We start from the raw sequence: 22,289 nt of genomic DNA, 5'->3' as shown, positions 1-22,289 counted from the left end.
TCCCTCTCATTTACGCACACATATATCAGAAGATCCAGTAAACTAGAAATGAGGTCAGTTCAATTTAATTCAATATCAGCTCTACAGACTACATTAAAAGGCGCAGAAATATTACCGTGGCCCTTATTAAGGGTGGAAATTGTTAGCAAATTAATGAGTCCAGTTCTGATTCAAATTCCAGTTAATGACTTCCCTAATGATTGCATTAACATTTCTATTAGAACTTGAACAGAACCCACCCCTCCCATAATTGATCATATATGTACACCATATTTAATCAAATAATCAAAACAATCTGTATCAACATGTTTTCCTTATAATAAAGTACTATTTAGTTCAAAACGGAAAGTGTATTTTTCACTACATGTTGCTATATGAGCAACCAAACAGTAGGCTGAATGTATTTGCAGTTCAGTGAATATGTCAATAAGTGCCCCAAATGGTGATCTATCACCGAGAGAATTGCTGTTCTGTTTTATTCAAGCTGTATAGATTTGGTCTGCTGTTAAAATGCTGGTTAATGCAAGGTGGCTTCCCCATTTTGTTGCCTGAGTGTCAGATCTGTTAATGAATCATAGGCGATCATAGTCTTTAAAGGTGTCAGATTCAGATTTCATCCTAAGGTTCTGCAGCCAGAACAATGTACTGAGATTAGTGAAACAAACACCTCCATAACATTCACAAATGCAGCACCTGTGCCATTATACAGTACATTATGTTTTATGTAATTCTGCGAAGAGGTTGACATTGTTACAATAACAGCTTCAGAAATAGGCTACAGCTCCTTGAATGGTCTCTTTTTTTAAATGTCATTCTCAGTGTTCACTGACCATCTAATCTATATTACACACACACTCAAAAAAAAAAAAAAGATTAAAACAGTGATTGGCTTTACACAATATCTGAGACTCAGCACAGGTCTACGGGTCAGAAGCCATGTTTAAAGTACAGGGTTGCATTGAAATGTTTGTGCCATTAGAATCATAGTCAAAAGTTTGACCCTGTCAGCTAATTACATACAGTTATTTAACATTATTTATAATAACATGTATTTTTCTTGTGTACAGAATATACACCATTATTAGTAGAACTAAAAGGAACTGAATCATCTTGCCTGTTTATATACTATCTGCATTTTCAGGCTCCACTTTCTTGGGTGATGCTCGTGACCCATCCAGTCCTGGCTCGCCCTCTGCCTCGCCCCTCTCGCCCTCAGGCCTGTGCGGTGGAAGCCCAGAGCCCAGTCTCAATGAACGTGGCTGTTCTGCTGCCTTGTGCAGCTCTACTGAAGGTCTGTATGTTCAGATAAACTGTATTTCATAACTGCTCCAATTATAAATGAGTGAATTGTAATCAATTTTTTTTTTCCTGTCACAGGAACAACACCCAACTCACCCGTCAGTCTCCCCAAATCTCCCACTTTCCCATCTGCCTCAGGCTCATGGCAGGACGAGTGTTCTATCTGCTATGAAAACACAGTGGACACGGTCATCTATGCCTGCGGACACATGTGTCTCTGCTACACCTGTGGCCTTCGCCTCAAAAAAATGGCCAACGCTAGCTGTCCTATCTGTAGGAGAGCTATCAAAGACATTATAAAGACCTACCGGAGCACTTAGGGGGGCCCCCTCACCCCCAAACCCAAGTCTCATAAGGGACATTAAGGATCTCTAATGGATCTCTGTTTCAAGAGAGGGTTGGTGTCACAGTTCAGGGACTCGCTCTGGCACTGCATGGGTCTCCTTTCCCATGGCGATGACTTTTGAACCCTTGAACCTTCAAGGCTCAGGCATCCATTCACAAAGGTCTTTTGTATTTCATGCTCAAGTCTCTGTTGCTATGGTAACCAGTGATGTTGCTGCTTTTTAGAAGCATCTGGCTTTTCATAGAAAAATCATAGACAGTATCTCATCGAATTCAGGACATTTCAGGTGACACAGGAGATATTCAAGGTTGCACATCTCCCATTTCTTCTACCTTCTCCATGAGCCATAATAGACTCTTATTCATAGCATAGCTGCATATCCTTTAAAGCTGGAATCATATTCAATAGGGGGTGTTACAGTCTATTATTTTTTCCTTCTGCTGTCATCTCTAGTCAGACCAGCTAAGGCACTTTCACCATTGAAATTCAAACAAAAACGTCTCAGTGTTTCACAATTTTTGTCTGTGCTGGGCTGAGACTTAGGCAGAAAGACAGATATAAAGGTACGGCGCTTTTCATACCTCAACATTTCATGCTAGTTGTATAACCGACAGCTTGCCCATATTACATGCTATAAAGTGAGTTGATCTGGAGGTCTTTGTGCATTGATTACTATTTGATCATGTGTTTTGTAATGTAATATGAAGCTTTGGTAGGTAGCAGGTAAAGTCAGCTAATGATCCGCTATAATTTTGCTTATGTGTGCGTTCAACAAGCAGGACATTGTGGTGGAATTAAAGAGATATAATTTGTTAAAACAATACACAGGCATGATTAACCAATGAGTCATGTGGCAGATACACATATATTCAGTTATATAACAACTCATTTAAAGAACATTAATATTGGATATCTTAATTGATCCAATGTAATCGCCACAGACAAGTGTGGTTAAATAGAGCACCTCATCTCACGACCCTAAAACATGTTGGCCTAATCAAACCTTGATTTACTGTGAACTTGTTCTCGATTGTCGATTGGAACACGCACACTCTGGGTTTTCTGCAAAAGCAATTGTAATGTTGCCATGGAGAGCAAAATCTAGGAAGAAGGAAAACAGCCTTGAGGCGTTAACCAGTGAAAGAGTCATTTGTGGTGAGAGGATATTTGATTTGCCCGGTTAATCCATATTTCTCCCAGCCCCCCAATGCCAGCATTTTCTGTTGGCCAAAAATGGTGTGTATTGGAATAATAGCGAGCACAGGCCACTGATGAAATAGCAAATTGATTACAATGGAATATGTTTGGGAAACAGGCCGGCTCAATGTTCCTGCTGGCTTTGAGAATGAAAAAAGCAGGGTCAAAAAGATGATCAATTTCTTTTTGACTCACCCCCAAAGCCAAATTCATGTTAAAAGACTTAAAGCTGCATCCAAACAGCTTCTCAAGGTAATTTAAGGACAATTAAGGTATAGAAAGTATTGCTGCTGTACCATTGACCATTGAAAGGTGAACTACAGTACATCCCTTATCTCGCTGAGAGATTTAGTTACTACAGTTTTATATTGTAGAGGTGAAATGCATAGCCATAGATGAATGTCACAAAACAGGTCAAGAATATGTCTGTCATATTTCACCTCAAATATCTAAAGAAAGAAATAGGAAATTGTATTTTGATTTCAAGACAATGAAATAATTAACATTTGCATTTACAGTATTTATGACAATTAAGCAAATATTCCCTCTTAATTATTATTATTTTTTTTTAAATTAAATGTCCATTGCAGTGCATAGTCTGCACACTGAATAATAATAATGATAATTATAATAATGGTATATAGCCAAAATTGTATTTATTGTTTGTATATAGAGTATGTATAGTACCTTTAATTTAAGCAGATACAATCATGACAATCTATAATGAAAATCAAAAAAAATAAAGCAAAACATGTGGGAAATATGCTTAATTGTACATTTGTATGTATTTTTTCATTGTCTTTATAATCTTGAAAAATCTTTGAATGTGACATGACCATGTTTTCATGAGATTGGTGAGGTCAGATCTTGATGTGACAGATAATTTGCATTCAGGTCAGCGGACAGCAGGAGCAGGTTTGATTTTTGGTTCTAGACCCACTATAAACATCACTTTAATATCCCGCACAATCCATAATCAATATTTTTTAGAAATACTATTTTTACTATTTATGGAAAATAAGCAAAAGAGGGCACAACAATGTGCATTTGTGTGCGTGTGAATGCTAAAGCAGCTCAAGAGTAATATCAGTGAACTACAGTGGACCGCGGGCTAATATTCTTCATAACTAGCCAGTTAGCTTGTGTAAAGCAATTGTGATGACTGGCGCTTAAATTCATGCTGCTATTAGTATTAGCCAGCTCTCCTTCGGGCAATGCTAACACCGTGTCGAGAAAATGTCCTGTCAGTCTTGACAGGATATTCTGTTAAGAGTTTTACTCTATTGTTTGAAGTGGTGATTCACTTTTGAATGTTAATTTATGTTAATTAGAAGAACCTATTAGCATAGCTGTATCTGAGGTGTTGCTATAGCGCTTTGTTTTTATTATTATTATTATTTTTCCTCTTTTTTGAATTATTGGACCGAAATTATGATTGTATAGTTTGCTTGTCAGTCCTCTGTGGTTTATATGGAAGTGTATTTCTTGAATTTTGTGCTGGTTTTCTTGTACCCAACAAGCTGTGAGCAGTACACCAATCAGGGGCTTCGCAGTAAACAATCATAACCAGCTTTTAGTCGGGAGCAAGATGAACTAAAGATTATGTACACTCCCTTTTGATATCAGGTGTTTTTGATTTCATTCGGCAACATATTTTCTTCTGAGGTGTCTATTTATAGTGAAATTTTACTGAACTTCATACAGTTCTGAAAAGGCCCAATATTTAAGTTTAGAGCGTTTGTTTTAAAGATTTTTGAAAAACTTTATAAACATTTTAAAAAACCTTTTGAAAAACAGCAAAATGACAAAGTCTTTCATCAAACAAACCTTGCACTTTTTTTTAAATACATTTCTGTCACTTTAAAAGAATCAATATTTTTCTTTTCACCCCCCGTTTTGTATTTATGTCTTTTGCACAATTTAGGGTGTAATATAAGGGCAATCTTTGTGTTTCTGTCACTTTATAAAATTTGATTGTAGTTTGTTTTGAAAACATTTACCAGTTTTTGACATCATATTTCTGTTGATATTTGGACAAAATGAAATGAATCCTGTTTGAATAAGTGTACTAATCTTACCCCACATTTAAATCATTTTATCATTTAAATGTTTCCAATGAAATTTCTATAGAATGGGATCATTTATTTTACATTCTCGCTACTCCACCTTGTTTTTCTGAAGACCTTCAGTCCTTACCCGTGCGCCACAGTTGGATTCACTTTTGATTGTTGTCGACCCTGTAATGTACTTCATTTATGTGTCGCGTGTAGAGTACGATGTGTTGAATCTGAAGTGTGTTGCAGATTCTGTGGTAAATGTTATTTACCTTATTTAGCTTTCCTGTTTTGGAATTATTTTTAAACAAAGCTATAGATAGGCCGAACGAAAACAGCCATATTCGCACACTGGACAATAATTTTGTTTGTTTCAGGAAAAAAAAAAAGTAGGTTTTGTGAAGTAACCACAAATGGGATCAGGGATTGCATCAATTATCACCCCAACCTTAAATAATTTCAATTTCAATGTTGAGAAAAAATCTGAATATTTTTTTCAATGGTGATAAAAACAGAAGGTTTTTTTTTTTTTTTATCTTATTATATATACTTGTTTTTAAAAATGATTGGAATTGTTTTTTTATCCTAGTAATTGTTGTTTCCAGTGTGTTTCGTTCACTCATTACCCATTGGTGAACAGTGGGACCAAACTAATATTGAATCAAAAAGGTATGATTCCTCTTTCCCAGGGTTCATTCAAGGGCTGTGTTAACTGAATCATTGATTCGTAGAGTCCATGAGGTCGGTAGTGATTTAGTCATGAGAAATGTCTCAGCTTTTTGTGGCATTTAGTTTTTGACTCAAACCCATGTTCAGATTTGTTTTCTTCTTAAAGTCTGTGATCAGTTTATGAAGCTTTCTTTTGTCTGAGTCAAAGATGATTGTCAATAAACTTTGCAGATGCGTTTCAGCAAGTGGTGTCTATTCTGTGCCTTCTTTGTTAAATTTATGACACGATTGCGCTTCAAGTTTCATTTATAACACAATACCCACATTCAGCTGCACCTCCTATGAAGTGATCTATAACTCACCGCATCTGACCAAGAATCAATTCAAAATTAAGTCTGAAAATATACAGTATGAACAGTGAAGGCAACCTGACCCTGAATCATACATTCAAGGTGGATTAACAGGAGCACTTGACATGCCAGAGATCAGAGGTGTGCAGATGAAGGATGAAAGGTGTCTTTGATGCTGTGGAGCTGAGAGGAGGAGGAGGAGGATGAAGATCTCCCCTCATAGTTAGGGTTTCTGAGACCAACCATGGCGACAACCCACTGTGAACACACTATTTCCATCTAGAGTTAGTCATTTGACATGTTGGTTCAAGCCTGTTAAAGGCTGCCCCCTAGTGGACAAAATTAGTGTGTCCTGCTCTACTTTATCTAATCAAATCTATCCCTCATATGACACTTATGACAGCGTCCACAAACAATTAGAAATTATTAAGTGACTTAATTCTTTACATATTAGATATGGTTCAGCACAATGTGTAGAAACTGACAATTCACCTTAAAAGCTGCACAGATCATTGTGCTTCACAAGTCCTTCTGTTATGGCACTGCAGTCAAAGCTTTTTCGTATTCGTACGCGTCTAGATCGGTCACGTGAAAGGCGAGAACCAATGGGTTGGCATCTGTGTTAAACTGAGGAAATGGAATGGACGTCAATTAACTGCCTACTTATTGAAACAAAACTGAGTATCTGATATTAATAAATTAACTTACATTTAGGATTACACTTATGCGTTTGGCAGATGCATACACTGCATTCAAGGTACACTTTATTCTTGTTTTTCCTGGGAAACGACCTTAGCATAGAGTGCTGAAGGGATGACATATTTCTAGGCCAAAACACAGATACCAGTTAGCATTTTAGCATGTCTGGTTTCGTCCTTAATTCAGTGGGTTTTTTTGAATAGGTTTTTGGTTATATGACTGACATAAGAGCTTCAATCTCAAGATATTTTCATTCTTATTTTATTCTACTACATAAAATACATCAGTAGCCCCATATAGGCTACCTTGTGTTTTTAAAACTTGTCTTGAAAAAGGCAGTTGCTAGCAAGTGGCTATGTGACTAGAGGTTTCGGTGACATGAAAACTTATCCACTCTCCAGTCCACTTTCACAGTTTATTTCTGCACTCTTGCAAACCAAATTCTAATTTAAACTTTCAGGGAAAATGTTCTTGAAATAAGAGTAAAAGAGTTGCTGGAAGTAGTAAATGTTGAAGTCGTGCAACCATCGTTTGTAGCATATGTTTAGCTTTTTACTTCTGCCAATTGTATAGGCTTCTAAATTAGTTGTGTTATCATGAGGATCAAAACTTAAAAGAATAGTAAACTTTTGCTAGTTATAGAGCTTAATTAAACTTTCTGCATTTGCAAAAAAGAAATAAACCAGTGATGATTCTAACTTTCACTTGGCCTAAAATAATTATAGAGCGCCAGAACTCTTTTCGCTAGTCCAAAAATAATATGTTCAGTCACTCATAACTTGGTAGGGAATGCATTTTGCCAGACATGACGGCTTCAATGCGGCGTTGTAATCAGCCTTCAAGGAGGCCCAGGTGCTATTCAGAGTGTTCTGCAGCTTTCTCTTCACAATATCCCACATTCTATCTTTGAGCAGGTGACAGGTCGTGCTGAAAAACACTCTGCTCCAAAATCTTCTGATAGCTAGCTGCATTGACCCCTGCCCTTGATAAAACACAGTGGTACCAACATAAAATATATCATCACTGGCCTAAAATATATCATCACAACACCACACTCATACAAAAGCAAAATACACTAAATATATATACCTTATTAATACTATATGCATAAAAAATCCAAGTAAACAATATATAAATACCTATGCCTGGGTATATAAAATATTTCAGTATATGTTTACAAAAGCTAAGTAGCCTATATATAAGTTTTTTGAGAAGGACCGCATATATCTTAATAAACAAGAGGTATATCACGTACTGAGCATGCTAGCCTTTATGCTAGCTGAGCATAACCTTTAGACTGTACTATACTATGCTAAATCATTGTTACATGGCCTCATCACGTACTGTATGTGAGTGCTGTCTAGTTTTCATCTTAGAAATGAATTTGGTTAGTTTGTGTTTCTGATTTCATTTTATCCAAACATCTTGGCAGTTCAGTTAAATAAGTCAAAACAAACGGTTAACTATCACTGGAATTTTACTCCATTACTTCTCACTGGAAAAGGAAAGACAGTCGTTGTAGCACTGCATTGTGGGATATTGTACTCCACAATGCTATTACAGTTTTGCAAATGTCATTAGGGTAATCCATGCCATGCCAATAGAAATGTGCATATTTTTGTTTAAAGTATACATACTACATACTGCAGAAATAGTAAGAGCAGTAGGCCTATGTTAATATGCTATTTCAAATAATACATGATTTTATTTTTATTTTTGTGAACTATCATTGCTCTATCATGTTCAAACGAAAAAGACAAATGGTGTTGTTGGATTTAGAGACATGATACCTAAATCCTTGACTGTCTAACACCTGACTCCTAAATCTCTACATATAAATCTATGAAAGATGAATGTTCTCTGCTAAATGTAGAGCAAAGCATGACAGTGAGATATAAGAACAAGGAGGATACATTTTATTGTGTTTTCCTTTAGGACAATGCAAGATACAATGAAAAACATAAAAAGGTACAAAAACAAAACGTAAAGTAAAAAAAAAAACAAAATGCTGAAAATTAAAACTGAAGCTTAGACCTTTAGAGCTTTAAAAGAAATGCATACAAAATGTAGATTTGGCTGAGCGCTGAATAATATCAATGCAAGGCCTTTTCTCAATATGTCCAAGAGTACACTTTTAAATATACCTTATGACAAGAGGGTTTTGCAAATATCTAGCCAAACATTCCTTACATCCAATGTTCTGTAACAGAGAAACATTGTGGCATATTATTTATTGTAGGCATTTTCACTTCCTGTCTGAGAATTCAACTTTGTTTGAAAAATCATTTGAGGAGTACTTTGATTAAAAAGTCTTTTTTGAAATAGTCCAAAGTCTGTCCAAGAATACGTGCTATACATGTAGAAGATCACATTTAGAAAAAAATAAATGAATAAGAACCCTTATAAGCAGTCTGTTAAGTGGATGCGTGATGAAAGCAAACCTCAATAAATGTACATTTCAGAGTGATGCTCATCAAAACATTCTTTTAAGCAAGATGTCACTGGCCCCACGTGCTGTTTTTTCGTGACTGTTAATTAAGAGGAGAAGAACGGTAATTAGTGCAGACAGCCAAGCAGAGACAGGGACAGAAAACAGCAAGAGATTAGACCGCCGCAGCATGTTCCCTTTTTGCACTTGTTCGCATCAAAGTGAACACATAAACACACCCTGCCGCCTCACACCAAACACTGATGCATCTGATCAAAAATGCAGATTAACACAGAAAAAGATAAATCAAACCTACCAAACTCCTTTCAAGCACTTCATACATCACAGCTAGCACACATACAACTCTCTCCACCGTAATCCATGCTTAAAACAGGCCTACTTCCTTCAAATCCAGGTAAGGTCACATGAAATATTAGTCAAATTAATGATAAAATGTATCAAATGTTTTCGGAGAAATATAACTAGTCACAGGGTACTTCCTGTAAGTTTAGAAAAATTAATTTCCATGAATTTTCCAGCAACCAAGCATTTCAGCAAATAAATGTTTTCATCCATGACTTTTCCAGGCTTGAAACTCACAATTGGTTTTCCAAGCCCTGTAAATGACATCTGATGCAATCGATCACGTACATTCTTTCAACTTTTGTTGTACACCAACACGACATTTAGATGCCTCAGTAAATCAAGCCATTCGCTGACGCAGGAAGCTCAAATGATTCCTCTTGATGATGTTAATACATCTCGACATGCTGTGAGCCATTAGAGACACGATCAATCTATCTCGGCATCTGATCTGAGCCCCCGGCAGCTCGACATCCACAATCAGTGTGACATTTGTATTCACGGCGCTCTTCTCAAGCATCTGTAATTAACCGAGCACTCGGGTAATGTGATTTCACATCGCGCTTGTACTCCTGACACCACGGTGGGTGAGCTGGAGACGAGCGGTCCTATTCTTTTACACATTCTGTCAGCAACTTTTTAATTGTTATAAAGAGGTTTGCAGCAGCGGCGAGCTCGGGTGGATATCCGTTTGCAAGTTTCTAAACCTCAGCATGTGTACTCAAGCACTAAGGCTTGTTTTGAGAAACAATGGCCTTGGAGACAAGGCTGCTCGATCGCTTGAATTAAGTTGCAGTCAGTTTTCCAACAGAAATAACTAGTGTGTTTCAAGAACACCGCACCTCACTAGTGCTGTTATGACAGTGCAGTGCCACTGTGACATCATAATGAGCTGCTGCTAGCGGGAAGCTTCTCTGAAGTGCTAATTATCGTAAAAAGACTTGCTTTTATTTCCACGGGGAACACTTCTTCAAGTCCATTAGAGCGGTTTAATCATGTCTAACCTTACCTGACTGCATTCTCTTCTAACCAAACATATAAACAAACATTCCCTCTGTTCACCTTCACTTTCCACCGTTTAAAAACTCCCGTACACAAACCACCAGAATACACCAAACAAACAGGAAAAATACACTCACAATCTTATTTTCATAAAGTAACGTTCTTCTATTTCAATTCAGGAGCTTAAGGGATGTTCCAGGTTCAATACTAAGTGTCTTGTACAAACACATGGACCATTGAAATCACGAAGGTGGACCTTCATGCTAAGATTTAGCCAAAAAAAAGTATGTTTCCGTATGAATAACATACAAATTCACGGACCTTTGAATTCCTAAAGATGGAGATTTGATGTTTAATTTTTCCTAAAAATCGTAAGTTTCTGTACAAATTACAATGTACAAATTTGTGAACATTCATGATAACTTTTCTATATGAATCATCCACATGAAGATCGTACAAATTCATTGACCTTTGAATTCATGAAGTTGGACCTTCATACTAACTTTTTTCTACAAACCATCTGTTTCCGTACAAATCATGTCATACAAATTCACTGACTTTAGAATACATGAAAGTGGACCTTCTTGCTAACTTTCTTTTCTTAAAATCGTAAGTTTCTGTATGAATCGCATCATACAAATTCATGGATCTTCAAATTGATGAAGGTGGAACTTCATGTTTCTTTCCTAATGACATTGTACAAATTCATACAAAATCACTGTAACTCATGAAATAGTTACATTTTCTCAAGAGATTTGTTTGGTTAAAATCATTTTCAACACCATGTCACAGAACCTGGAACATTCAAATATATCCTATACATTCTTCCAACATAAAATCTTAATATTTAAATGTGATAATACAAAAGGAAAAGAGAAAAGAAAACAGCATTAAGCAAGAAACTATAGCAAACCTACATCTGAGAGGGCCATTTTTAACAAGGAAAGGTAAAGACATTTCAATTCTCATAAAAGGCTTTTCTTGACCAGAAACTCAAAGACAGTCACTCATAACCCTCCTCATTTTCAACCAAAGTGAAAATCTCTGTTCTTATGTTCATGCTCTCAGTAAAAGCATTCCAATTCAATGGCGTTGTAAGCTCACATAATGAAATCAAACAGGAAGAGAAGCGAATATATGCAGCCCACACTGTTTTAAGGTGTGGAAAGTTAAACCTGGATTTTGAGAATAAACCTAAAGCTAAAAATTAACTTGTTAGTAGACCAAACAGATCAGATAAAGAAATCTGTCAGTGATACAGTATGTAAGTCGATTGGGATTTAGGATAGAGTTTGCCATGGTAACAGTGGAATGTAGGGGGTGGATGTAGAGAAGTTGGCAGTGTGTGGTGCGGTGCTTATATACAGTAGCTGCTGATGGATTTGCCCCAGCATCTCAAATTTGTAATTTGACAGGCTGATCTGTCAAATGCCTCAGAGAATTAGATATGCCCATGCTTCCCTATTATTTCCATACTGATTCACCATGGGTCTGTGAGGTCACTGAACCCCTTAAAGCAAGATGTGGTTCAGTAGGTAAAAAGTATGAATACAGAAATCAAGTCATGGTTGGCTGGCAGACTGAAGGTGTTCATCTATCAGGGCATTTTAACATTCAGCATAGCATACTGTATTTGAACACACATTGATATATTTTGACTTGGAGGATTAAAAAAAAAAACTATGGAACAAAACCAGGCATTATTTGACATAAAATTATCAGAATTTTAAGTAAAAACAAATATTTCTCCAATGCTATGGTTCTTGACTGGTGAGATGCCTGTTTTTGTATTGCACATTTCCTCATTCCATCTGAGTAATGTCAAAAGTGAACAGGAGAAAGAAGAAGAAAAAAAAAAACAGTAAAATACAATACTGTTCCTGAAAAAAAAGCATTAAATTTTAAATAAATAAAGAACACATAATACAAAGCTAGCAGATACACAAGTAATATAAGAACTAGTTTGACACACAACAGTTCCCTTGTAAATTGTATTGGCGCAAATGAAGAAAAAGCAAAGTGTTAATGGAGCTTAGCAACATCCATCACAAGCGCTGCGCTGTAGTGAATCGACACATTTCTATAATGCCATCGTCAAAAAGAGAGTTGCAATTGAGAGTGCAATGGCTTGATTTTCATTTTCAAATTTAAAAGTTAAAAACAAAATCACCCAAATTACAACTTTAAAATCCCATTATTGCGTTTTTTTGTTTGTTTGTTTTGTTTTGTTTTTTTAAATGATAACATTTAAATGAAACATTCAAATCAAATTTGGTCCAGTCACAATTAGGGATCCACATATACTATATAACTACAGAGCCCTGCTGTTTTATTATAAAACGTTATGTCATTTGATCATTCCCATTTTACTGCTGGCTTTTAATTAGGATTGACTGATTATTATTCAGATTTTTTTTTTTTTTTTTTTTTTTTGAATGTCAATTTAAAAAAAAAAAAATCTGGGAGTGATAGGATGATGTTACAATGAAATAAAAACTTTTTTTCTTTTTTTTAATAATCTGGCATTATATGTGGATCAATAACGAGAAAGGAAGTGTCCATAGTTGCTAAAGGTGCAGCAATCAGCTTGGTTGAAAATGCATTTCTGATTTAAAAAATTATGTGAAAGCATGTCCACATAATGAAAAAAATGTTCATAAGAATTGTTTTAAAAATCTGCTTCCAGTTTTAAGACAGTAGGAGACATTATTCATCTTCCTAATTAACAGAGGCCTACATAAGAGAAAAAAAAAATCTTGGTAGGGAAAAAAAAACAAAATCAGAATATAGCAGTAGCCAATTACTACAGACCTACCAAGAATTTCAAGTTTTAAAAGAGATGGACAAATGACAATAAAATGGCATCTTCTCAAGACAGAATTAAAAAACATTTAAAGAAAAAAAAAATTAAGTATAAATACTACGAAAAATAAATTAAATGCTGATGAAGTACACTGCATCTTTAAACCAGTGCATTCAAGAAAAAGCTAAAATGCATTGATTCACAACAAATGAACAACTTCATTCATCATTATTGTCCATGTGTGATCACACAGCAATGAACAAACAAGACATAATAAACAATTTTCTGCTTAATAGAATATAACTGCAATCTAGCAGGTAATTAACGTTTTAACTGTTTAACACTAAAATACTGTCCAGCAGAAAACTAAATCAAATAAAAGTAGTGTTAAACTCATTTAAGAGTTCACACTGTTCATTAGAAAAATATTTCAGCAGTCTTGAACATCAATTGTTTGATGCTGTTAGTGAATATTATTTGACTGAATAAGGGGGAAGTAATCATTCTGAGTTCAGACATCTAAAGAGAAGAGAATTAGAGATTGGACTATGGACTAAGATAAAGTTCATGAATTTATTTTAATATCTTTGTCGAAAATAAAACACTGTGATAGTAGTTTAAACTGCTTATTGTCTAACTTCAGATTCAATACTGCCCAGCAATATCGTAACGTAAAAATTATCCTTGCATATTAATGTGCTTTTCTTTGGGTAAAAAAAAAAAATCAAGTGCTTCCAGATATAATAATTAAATATACTTTGTTCTCAGTTCTGAAACCTCGTTTAGGTTTTGCTGAATACACTGTATTTATTTGTAGCCACAAAATAAATACTAACTCTAAAACAAACTAGCAAATGTGTCTGTAATTCTTCTTTGGTTTGATCACATTTTGGGCTCAATGTTCTGTCACTACTTCCCTGGGATAAAATGTTGAACAAAACAAAAGATTTTCCAGTCCTGATTTCTTGAATGAACAGATTTAGCACACAAAGAGCAGCAATATCTAAAGTCCTGTCCTCTCAAGCTGTCTACCCTCCTAATATAAACAGATGTACATTGTAAACTAAACCCAATAATTAAGTGGGTATGAGGTGATCTATGCATGTAGCTTTCACAGACTATTTTCCTTTAAAATGTTTTATTCATTTTGGCCTGTGCATGTTTAAAGAATGGGGAAGACAAAAGAGACTTAAACAATAACTTGCAACTAATCAGGACAGGATGTGACTCAGTGAACTGTTTTGACGTGTTAGGATGTTACAAGAAAGCAGAAATACATCTCTAAGGAAGATATAACACAAACATCAACACAAAACTATTTAAAAAAAGGATAGTTTTTAAAAAACGACAATCAAAGTTATGCTTTGTTTCTTTGAGCGCTCTCAATGCTAAGATAACATTTGACGTTGGTTATTTGTTCAAAAATTTTTAAACAGGAATTTCTTGTTTACAAGTGCTTAAGATTGGATTTGCACTTTTGGTTATGCACCTATGCTGAAATGATCTTTCTCACTGGTATTTGTTGTAACAAAAAATAAGTTTGTTGCTTTCTGTACTTGTAGGCCTATGGCACTAAGTTGAAGTTTGGTATTTTCGTTGCTTCACTGGTATTTGACCAATTCCTCTTAACATTCAGTGAAAGATGTACGAAGGCACCCATTTGGCATAAAGTTACGGCAGGTATTTTGCTAAACATTCACCTGCATTACTCTAGTTTTAATGTAAACTCCTTTCTAAAAGGCTCTGTCCCTCTCGTTTCAAACCAAAAGTCCTTCAGTCAGTTCGTCTTTTTACATTTTGTTTACAATTGTGCATGTTTAAAACATTTTTGGGGAGTTACTTTTTTCTCTCCAGGTAGTTAGATGGTACCCAGCCTTTACGTCCCTGTAAGCCATCGAGAACCTGGCAGTACCACCATCCATTTGGATTCTTCTCCAAAACTTCAAGACTAGTGCCCTCAGAGAAACCCATGGTCTCTTCATCGCCACGGTAGTCAGCGATAGATAGGTAAACCTCTCGAAGGTTGTTGTGAATGAGATGTGTCTTCTCGATGGGCTTGGGTCTTACTGTTGAGATTGGAATTCCATTCCTCTGGCCAATCAAGGGGCTTGAACTTCCGGCGGGTGCTGTAATGGTGGTCCCAGACCTGACCCGTACATCAGTTACCGCCTGTGGTCGAACGGCAGTGAAGGAGGAGTTTCGCCTTACACCGCCTGTGGACCTCAATTGGTCGCCTGCACCCAGTGATTCATTTCTTCTCAAAGACCCTGTGTGGATGTTGGTGTCCTTCAGAGGCTGTGGTGGAGATACATACACTGACTGTGGTCGCACTGCTGCTTGACGGACACCGTTCCTCATCCGTACGCCTGAACCGTTCAGCATTGCGGTTGGTTTGCTAAACCCCCCCGGTGGTTTGGATGGGATTGGTGGACTAGGGTTGCTCATACTCCTCAGGTTCTGCTGGTTTAGGTTGTTAAGGGCCTGAACACGCTGCTCATTTTTCTCGAGGCTGTTGGACTTGTTGGTGCTACCAAGATCAACAAGAGGGCCATCACGGGATTCTTGTACAGTGACATTTTGGGTATGCTTGACTGGCTCGAAGTAGAAAGTAGGTGCCCATCCCTCATCATTGCCCCAACGGACATACCACCATCCACTTTCCTGCTTCTCCAGTACCTCAACCTCTACACCAGCTGGGAAGCTGACCTCTGACTCTTGGGTCCGTTCGTAGGCATCTGTGGTCCTGTAGAGCACATTTTCATGGTCAGATTCCCCACCTCGGCTACCTTTGGAATAGACGCTGGAGAGATCGGAGGTACTTCTTGAGGAGATGGAATCCTCAGAGGACACAACAGAAGCAGTCTCGGAATCTTCACCACCACGTACTGCACGGATGGGGCCTTGACGAAGACTTCCGGTGGGCCGAAGCTGCCGGCGTAGGCTGCTGATGTCCATTCTTTCAGGACTTTGTGGCTCTGATTTTGTAAGCAGAGGTTTGGGTCGCACCACTGGTTTGGGCCTGGCTAAGGGACTTTGACCAACCCGGATCTCCACATCTTTTCGCATGACAGGCTCTCTTTTGGGATTGCGTCCTGATTCGTCTGATGATGACTTGGGGCTGTGTCTCTCAGCACGGCCAAGAGAGTGACTCCGGCTTAGATCTGGCGTTACTTTCCGGAGGGGCTTCCCTCCTCCAGAGGAGGACCCGAAGGGTTTACGACCCAGTGTGAGACTCCTTGGGGTATCCGAATCGCAACCACTGGCAAAGTCATCGGAGGAGAACCTAAAGCCTTCATTTTCATAAATGACTTCCTCCTTATTGACATGCTCCAATTTCTCCAATGAGTTTCTTTTCCTCAAGGGGGAGGTCATCACTTTTAGTAAAGGCGATGCTTTGCCAGCCTGTGCAATTCTTTCGGCAGCTGCTGGGTTGCTTTTAATTTCAAACTTACGGGGCTCTGGTTTTGGGGAATTATTTATTTTTTGTTTTGGAGGATTACTGTCCAGATCAGAGTCAAAACCAATGGCGGGAACATCATATTCCGGCTCCTCATAGACACGCTGAGTGGGAGATTCTGGAGCTTTGGGGGCAGAGCCAGCCAGAGAAGGGGATTCCTCTGAGTCTGGTTTCTTGACTGGTGGAGCAGGTGGTGGAACTTTAGGGCGAGTAAGTGTGCTGGTTCGCCGGCTCAGGTTGGGCTTCTTGCGTTTATCGATAAAGGAGCAGGGTGCCCATCCCTCCATATTCCCGATCTGGACGTACCACCAACCACTAGAATTCTTCTCAATGACCTGAAGACCACATATTACATGTTTACTTAATACAATTATATGGCATATATTTATTATACAGTGGGTTTCAAACGTCACTAATGACCACTAATTAATATGCTTATCTTACAATGAATGTCACAAATTTGTTTGCATTATTAAAGTGTGCATAAAACCCTTAAATAATCCTAAATATTTCTCTTCAGAAATAGTAATTTTTAATTTTCAATCCTGAAAATTTGTTTATATTAAGGTTTAAATTTATATATATATATATATATATATATATATATATATATATATATAATTTAATTTATATATATATATATATATATATATATACAGTTTATTTATACTTTTTAATATTCTCATTAGTCAAAAGATGTTCCTATTTAGTTTTTGCAAATTAAAATAATCACATTTTATAATAAGAATTTATCTGCCTTACATCAGCCTTTTGTCCTCCACGGAAGCTGATGCCATCTGAGATACTGGATTGAAACTCTGCTATGGTGTAGTACTCCGCTTCCACAGTAGGGGCCTCTGGAGGTTTGGGCAACTGGAATGCCTTGAGTATTGAAGAAAAAGACAGTACTGTCTAATAAGTAAATGCTGCTCTCTATGAATTCAAAATATCAATAAAAGATTTTGGTCTGCTTACCAGATTTGTATCTCTTCGAGGAGGAGGTTTCTGCCTGAGGTTTGGAGATCCTGCCAGGTGAATACAAAACATTTTAGGAACTGTCTCTCAGGTCAAGGCAGCAAATATTACTGTAGCTTAATCAAATTTAGAACTTGGAAATTAGGATATTCAGCATTCCTTTCCTCCAAAACAAAATTTTATTAACTTAAAAAAAAAAAAGGTCAAATTGGAGCCAAACTGGATTACAGTGCCATCAGTAATCCTCATTAAGAGAGAGAAGTTTAGAGACATGTTCCACCACACTCAAGCATGCGTTCACATCAAGCATATTAAAAATATTGTAAAACAAATATTGTAGTGTGAGAAATGCAATGGCCTGGTTATGACTGAGAATAATGATAGCAATAGCCAATGAGAAAACAATAAAAAAAAAAATTAGAAGCTTAAAACGAACATTGCCTCTTTAAATTTCATGTTTCGTCTTTTTTGTTTTTTAGCACAAAGTGCCATGCATACAGCACATCAGTCACTGCAAGTTTTAACCAACACCAGGATTTTAGGGGAATATACTGTATGCCGTCTGTTAAGAACCTGTTAAGGTGAAATAGTAGTCTGTTCATCGTACCATCCACAACAAAAAAGATTTAAAAGAATGAAAGTCATGTAATGTGAGCAGTACAGCACTATGGGATTTTTTTTTCTTTTTTTCTGTTGTATAGTGTACATTTGGCATTAGACAAATAAGTAAGCACAAGAACAAACAAATAGCAGTTGACAGGCTGAATGTTGAGCAACAGAGACAGTGAATGTGTCACTATCAAGGTACACAACACCCGGACAAAATGTTAGGAAACATCTGTTTACCAAAAAGAAATGTTACCTATGGCATCAAATCCTATGTGCAAAAATAACAGGAAAATAAACATAATTATTATATAAAATTATAATTGTACAATTATATAGGAAAAATAAGATAATATTATAGCTATATATTTTTATTAGAAAATAATATACAATTTAATTATAATTGTCAGAAACTTTCTTTGAAGTGAATAAATACTTCAAGTTTTGTGTGTATATATAAATATTTTTTCTAACATTCTGAACATGTGAATGCTGTATATATTTAGTTAAACATGTCTTAACTCTTTACTCACCTATTTCAACTCTGTGTGGTGCCACCCGGGCTATAGCAGGTGACCCCGGCTCTGCCCTGCTCTTGTTCTCTTGTAGGGCAGCACTAGATCCAGAGTTCATTCCCAAACCAGTGACCACTGTGGGTGCCACTCCAGCCTCTGGGGCATATGAGATAGGTAAACTGATTTCACTTTTGGAGATGTGGCGCTCGGGGCTGGTGGCCTCTCCATCAGTTTGAATGTCCTTCTCGCTTACAGCCTTCTTGTTGAGGAGGTTACTGATCTCCATTATGTTTCCGATGATCTCAACAGGGCCTGTCAGAGTCTTCTTCCTTGGGGAAAGGTCATCTTTCAGTTTCTTCAGGTATGAGGCTGGGGCCCAGCCCTCTTTACCCTGATACCTGCAACACATTAGTAGCAGTATTATCTTTCCAGACATGGAAATAATAAATAATTAAATAAATACCAATGAATTGTATAACTCCATGAATTTACCATTCTCATACTGACCACTAGATGTCAGCATAATGTTTTAAGTAAGATGAAGTTGTAGTGCTCTTTATGGACACATTATCTCGCCTTATGTAAAACTGATGTAACATACACACTGATGTAACTGATGTATAGGCTCACACAACTTGTATATGTACGTCATGTAAAACATGTAAATCATATTGCAATGAGGGAATTGAAAAAAAAAAATCACATCTTAAACATCACCTTAAAGTATGAGGACCAGATTGATTACCTGATGTACCACCATCCCTCCAGGTTCTTCTGGATGACCTCCACGGTTACTCCTTTCTCGAACCCGATCTCATCTTTTCCCTGACTGTTATATGGCTGGACAGTGACATATTTCTCCTCTAAAAAGACAGATAAGGGAAAAAGAATGAGAAAGGATTTTTTTTTATTCTGTACTTGGGCATATGCCTTTTCTGCGGTCTGAAAGGAGGTCGACAAATGGATTCAAATGCTAACTTTCAAACCTACAAATTTTAGGACTTTCTTTAGGAAAACAGAGCAGAAGTAAAACCACAATGTTTGCAGTAAGACCCTTCCAACACTCACCCTTCACCACAGGTACAATAACACAATCATCTCACAATCCGTCATTAATATTAACCCTAACAAATCCTCCAGGAGACAGTGGGCTAAAGTAACTAGAGCAACACAGCCCAAGACACAATAATAATGGTAAGCCTCCATAGAAAATACCTAGTAGGGTCAATCAATCAGAAGTCAAAAGAAAAAAAAATGTATGCTTTGCATTAGAAAATGTGAACCTTTTTAGTAATATAAAGTCTTTTTTCACTGTGACATTATCATGACAATTCTCTTCCAAAATTCATCCCAAAATACAATTACTGCAATGCTTCTGGACATTTCCCTACCCCATATATTAAAGGTAGGGTACAGGCAATTTCAGAGAGGCTAGCAATAGCAAGCTAGCTTTGAATGCATAAGATACCACCCTCCCTGCAAATCACTCTCCAAAGTCATGCCCCCTCCAAAACACATGGATGAACATTTTATGGTTCTAAAACTGGACATCATTTTCTTTAAGTGTAATATAAGTCTTTAATATTTATTTTTACCTTGTGTTGAAATATGATCTGGACAGGTTTAGTTGGATTCACCCAGTAAGAGAAATACTTCAATTTTGTATTGAACCCTCCTGAGATCCTATAAAGCATTTCCCTTCCCAAAAAAGCTCACATAAATCATCATTCAGTATTGTTTACATACAACATAACTATGTTTAACATCTACATATCAAACTCTTTTTCCTTTATGACTAAAGCTTACAGTCTGTTCAGAGCAATGCTATAAATTTAGATTTAGTGAAACCGCAAAAGAGAAATAGAAATAGTGCTGATAAAAGTTATATTAGTAGTGGGAGAATTTTTGAAATAGATAAACAACTACAAAAAGAGATGAATGTCTAGTATATCTAGTTTTTCTGAGCAGTGAATAACTTAGTCTGCCAACAACAGATGACATGAGGTCAGGGCAGTCACTCTCACACTTAATGCTTTCCCACCAGCAGACAAGCTGGGAAATCTGATAATTGAATATACAACAGAGAAAAAACTACCCAGTGCTGATCTCATCCTGAATTTCTGACCTACAACCAACACTAAACTTGAGCACAGGCATCTCCTTTCAAGTTCCACAGAAGAAAGTCATAGTGTGGATTGATAAAGACCAACAGGAGTGAGAAATGTCAGGGTAAAAATGCAAGAGCCTAAAAAAAAGACATGCACTTTTTCCACCAGTCAGCAGTATTTTCACAGAGGACTGTTCTGGATGGTGGAAAAAGTCAGGTGGGTCCAGAACACATTACTTCAGTTTTGCATGCACTTTTGCAAGGAATTTTCTCCCTCAGCCTCTGTGACCTAAAAACCACTGCTGTATGTACAAACGAGTTGAGAGAGAGAGAGAGAGAGAGAGAGAGAGAGAGATATTGTGGACAGATCATTCTAACTATCACACTGATCTTTCTGAATCTTGCTTGCTTAAACAAGTCATACAAGCTAACCAAATGCTTTACTGGATCTAGCAGGCTCTGTCTGAATCTGAGCTGTTCCCACTGCTGAATTCTACACTCATAAAACAGAAAAGGAGAAGCTTAGGAGAATGCTGATGTTGCTGATTGAATGTGACCATGTTTTGTCAAGCTCCAAGAATGACAAAAAGGACCATGCAGCATTTTATGCTACTGTATATTCTGAGTTAGTCTCGCCTAGCCAGACCTTCAGATTGAAGGTCTGGAATTCATGGCAGCTTTCATTTGCCAAGGCATTGAGGCCATGAGGCAATTTGACCGACATGTTCGTCACAGTTCGTTCATCACGTTTCGAGGCGTGGAAATGTCGCCACAATAAAAGACTGATGTGTAAAACTCTCAGACATATTTTAAAGATTCTAAACTTTAAATATTTCACATACAGCGTTTAGCTGATCCTATTAAGCGCTCGTCGTCACAGTTGTAAACACTAAGGCTTTCTTCTTTCGTGAGGGGGTTTGGTGCCACGGTATCTTTGTTTCCAGGTGGAACGTTAAAGAACGGGACACACACGTCTCCCGGAAATCCTGTAGAATTCAACCAATCAGATGACGACTTCGACACTTCTGAAGTGTTTCCATTTTTTTTATCCCACATGCATCAGATGTTTAGCCAACAGTCCGTGGGCATGACGTCTGAGGCTGAGACTAATTCTGAGTGTACTAAGGACATATAACTTTGTATGAGTAAAATACAGAAGTTTAAAGGGATAGTTCACCCAAAAATTAAAATTCTGTCAATTACTCACCCTAATGTCGTTCCAAACCAGTAAGACTTTCATTCATCTCCATAACAAAAATTAAGATATTTTTGATGAAATCCAAAAGCTTTCTGATCCTCCAATTGACAGCGATACAACTACCACATTCAGGGCCCAGAAAGGTAAGAAGGACATCATTAAAATAGTCCATGTGACATCAGTAGTTCAACCTTAATTTTGTGAAGCTACAAGAATACTTT

The 22,289-nt window shown here is 37.0% G+C and overlaps 2 protein-coding genes across 10 annotated transcripts in view; one reads left to right on the top strand and one right to left on the bottom strand.

Annotated features, from left to right (window-relative positions):
* Positions 1-5,810, top strand: part of LOC122136001 (E3 ubiquitin-protein ligase NEURL1-like) — a 56,575-nt gene extending 50,765 nt beyond the window's left edge. For both annotated transcript variants that reach the window (XM_042717445.1, XM_042717446.1), the window contains exons 5-6: positions 1,142-1,291; positions 1,378-5,810. In XM_042717445.1, coding sequence (XP_042573379.1) covers positions 1,142-1,291; positions 1,378-1,619 — 392 coding nt within the window. In that variant the 3' untranslated portion in view covers positions 1,620-5,810. The remainder of the gene's footprint in view (positions 1-1,141; positions 1,292-1,377) is intronic.
* A 2,850-nt stretch (positions 5,811-8,660) lies between these two features.
* The window catches only part of LOC109047719 (SH3 and PX domain-containing protein 2A), a 91,751-nt gene continuing 78,122 nt past the window's right edge, over positions 8,661-22,289 (bottom strand). For 5 of the 8 annotated variants that reach the window (XM_042717441.1, XM_042717442.1, XM_042717437.1 and 2 more), the window contains 6 exons: positions 19,509-19,626; positions 18,782-19,161; positions 18,505-18,519; positions 17,643-17,692; positions 17,430-17,549; positions 8,661-17,002 (listed from right to left, as the gene is read on the bottom strand). In XM_042717441.1, the coding sequence (XP_042573375.1) occupies positions 15,047-17,002; positions 17,430-17,549; positions 17,643-17,692; positions 18,505-18,519; positions 18,782-19,161; positions 19,509-19,626 (2,639 nt within the window). In that variant the 3' untranslated portion in view covers positions 8,661-15,046. The remainder of the gene's footprint in view (positions 17,003-17,429; positions 17,550-17,642; positions 17,693-18,504; positions 18,520-18,781; positions 19,162-19,508; positions 19,627-22,289) is intronic. The other 3 variants (XM_042717444.1, XM_042717438.1, XM_042717440.1) reach the window with 1 other exon arrangement.

Source organism: Cyprinus carpio, chromosome B1 (genome assembly GCF_018340385.1).
Source record: "Cyprinus carpio isolate SPL01 chromosome B1, ASM1834038v1, whole genome shotgun sequence".
Classification (NCBI taxonomy): Eukaryota; Metazoa; Chordata; class Actinopteri; order Cypriniformes; family Cyprinidae; genus Cyprinus; species Cyprinus carpio.
This window is presented reverse-complemented; position numbering and strand designations above follow the sequence as displayed.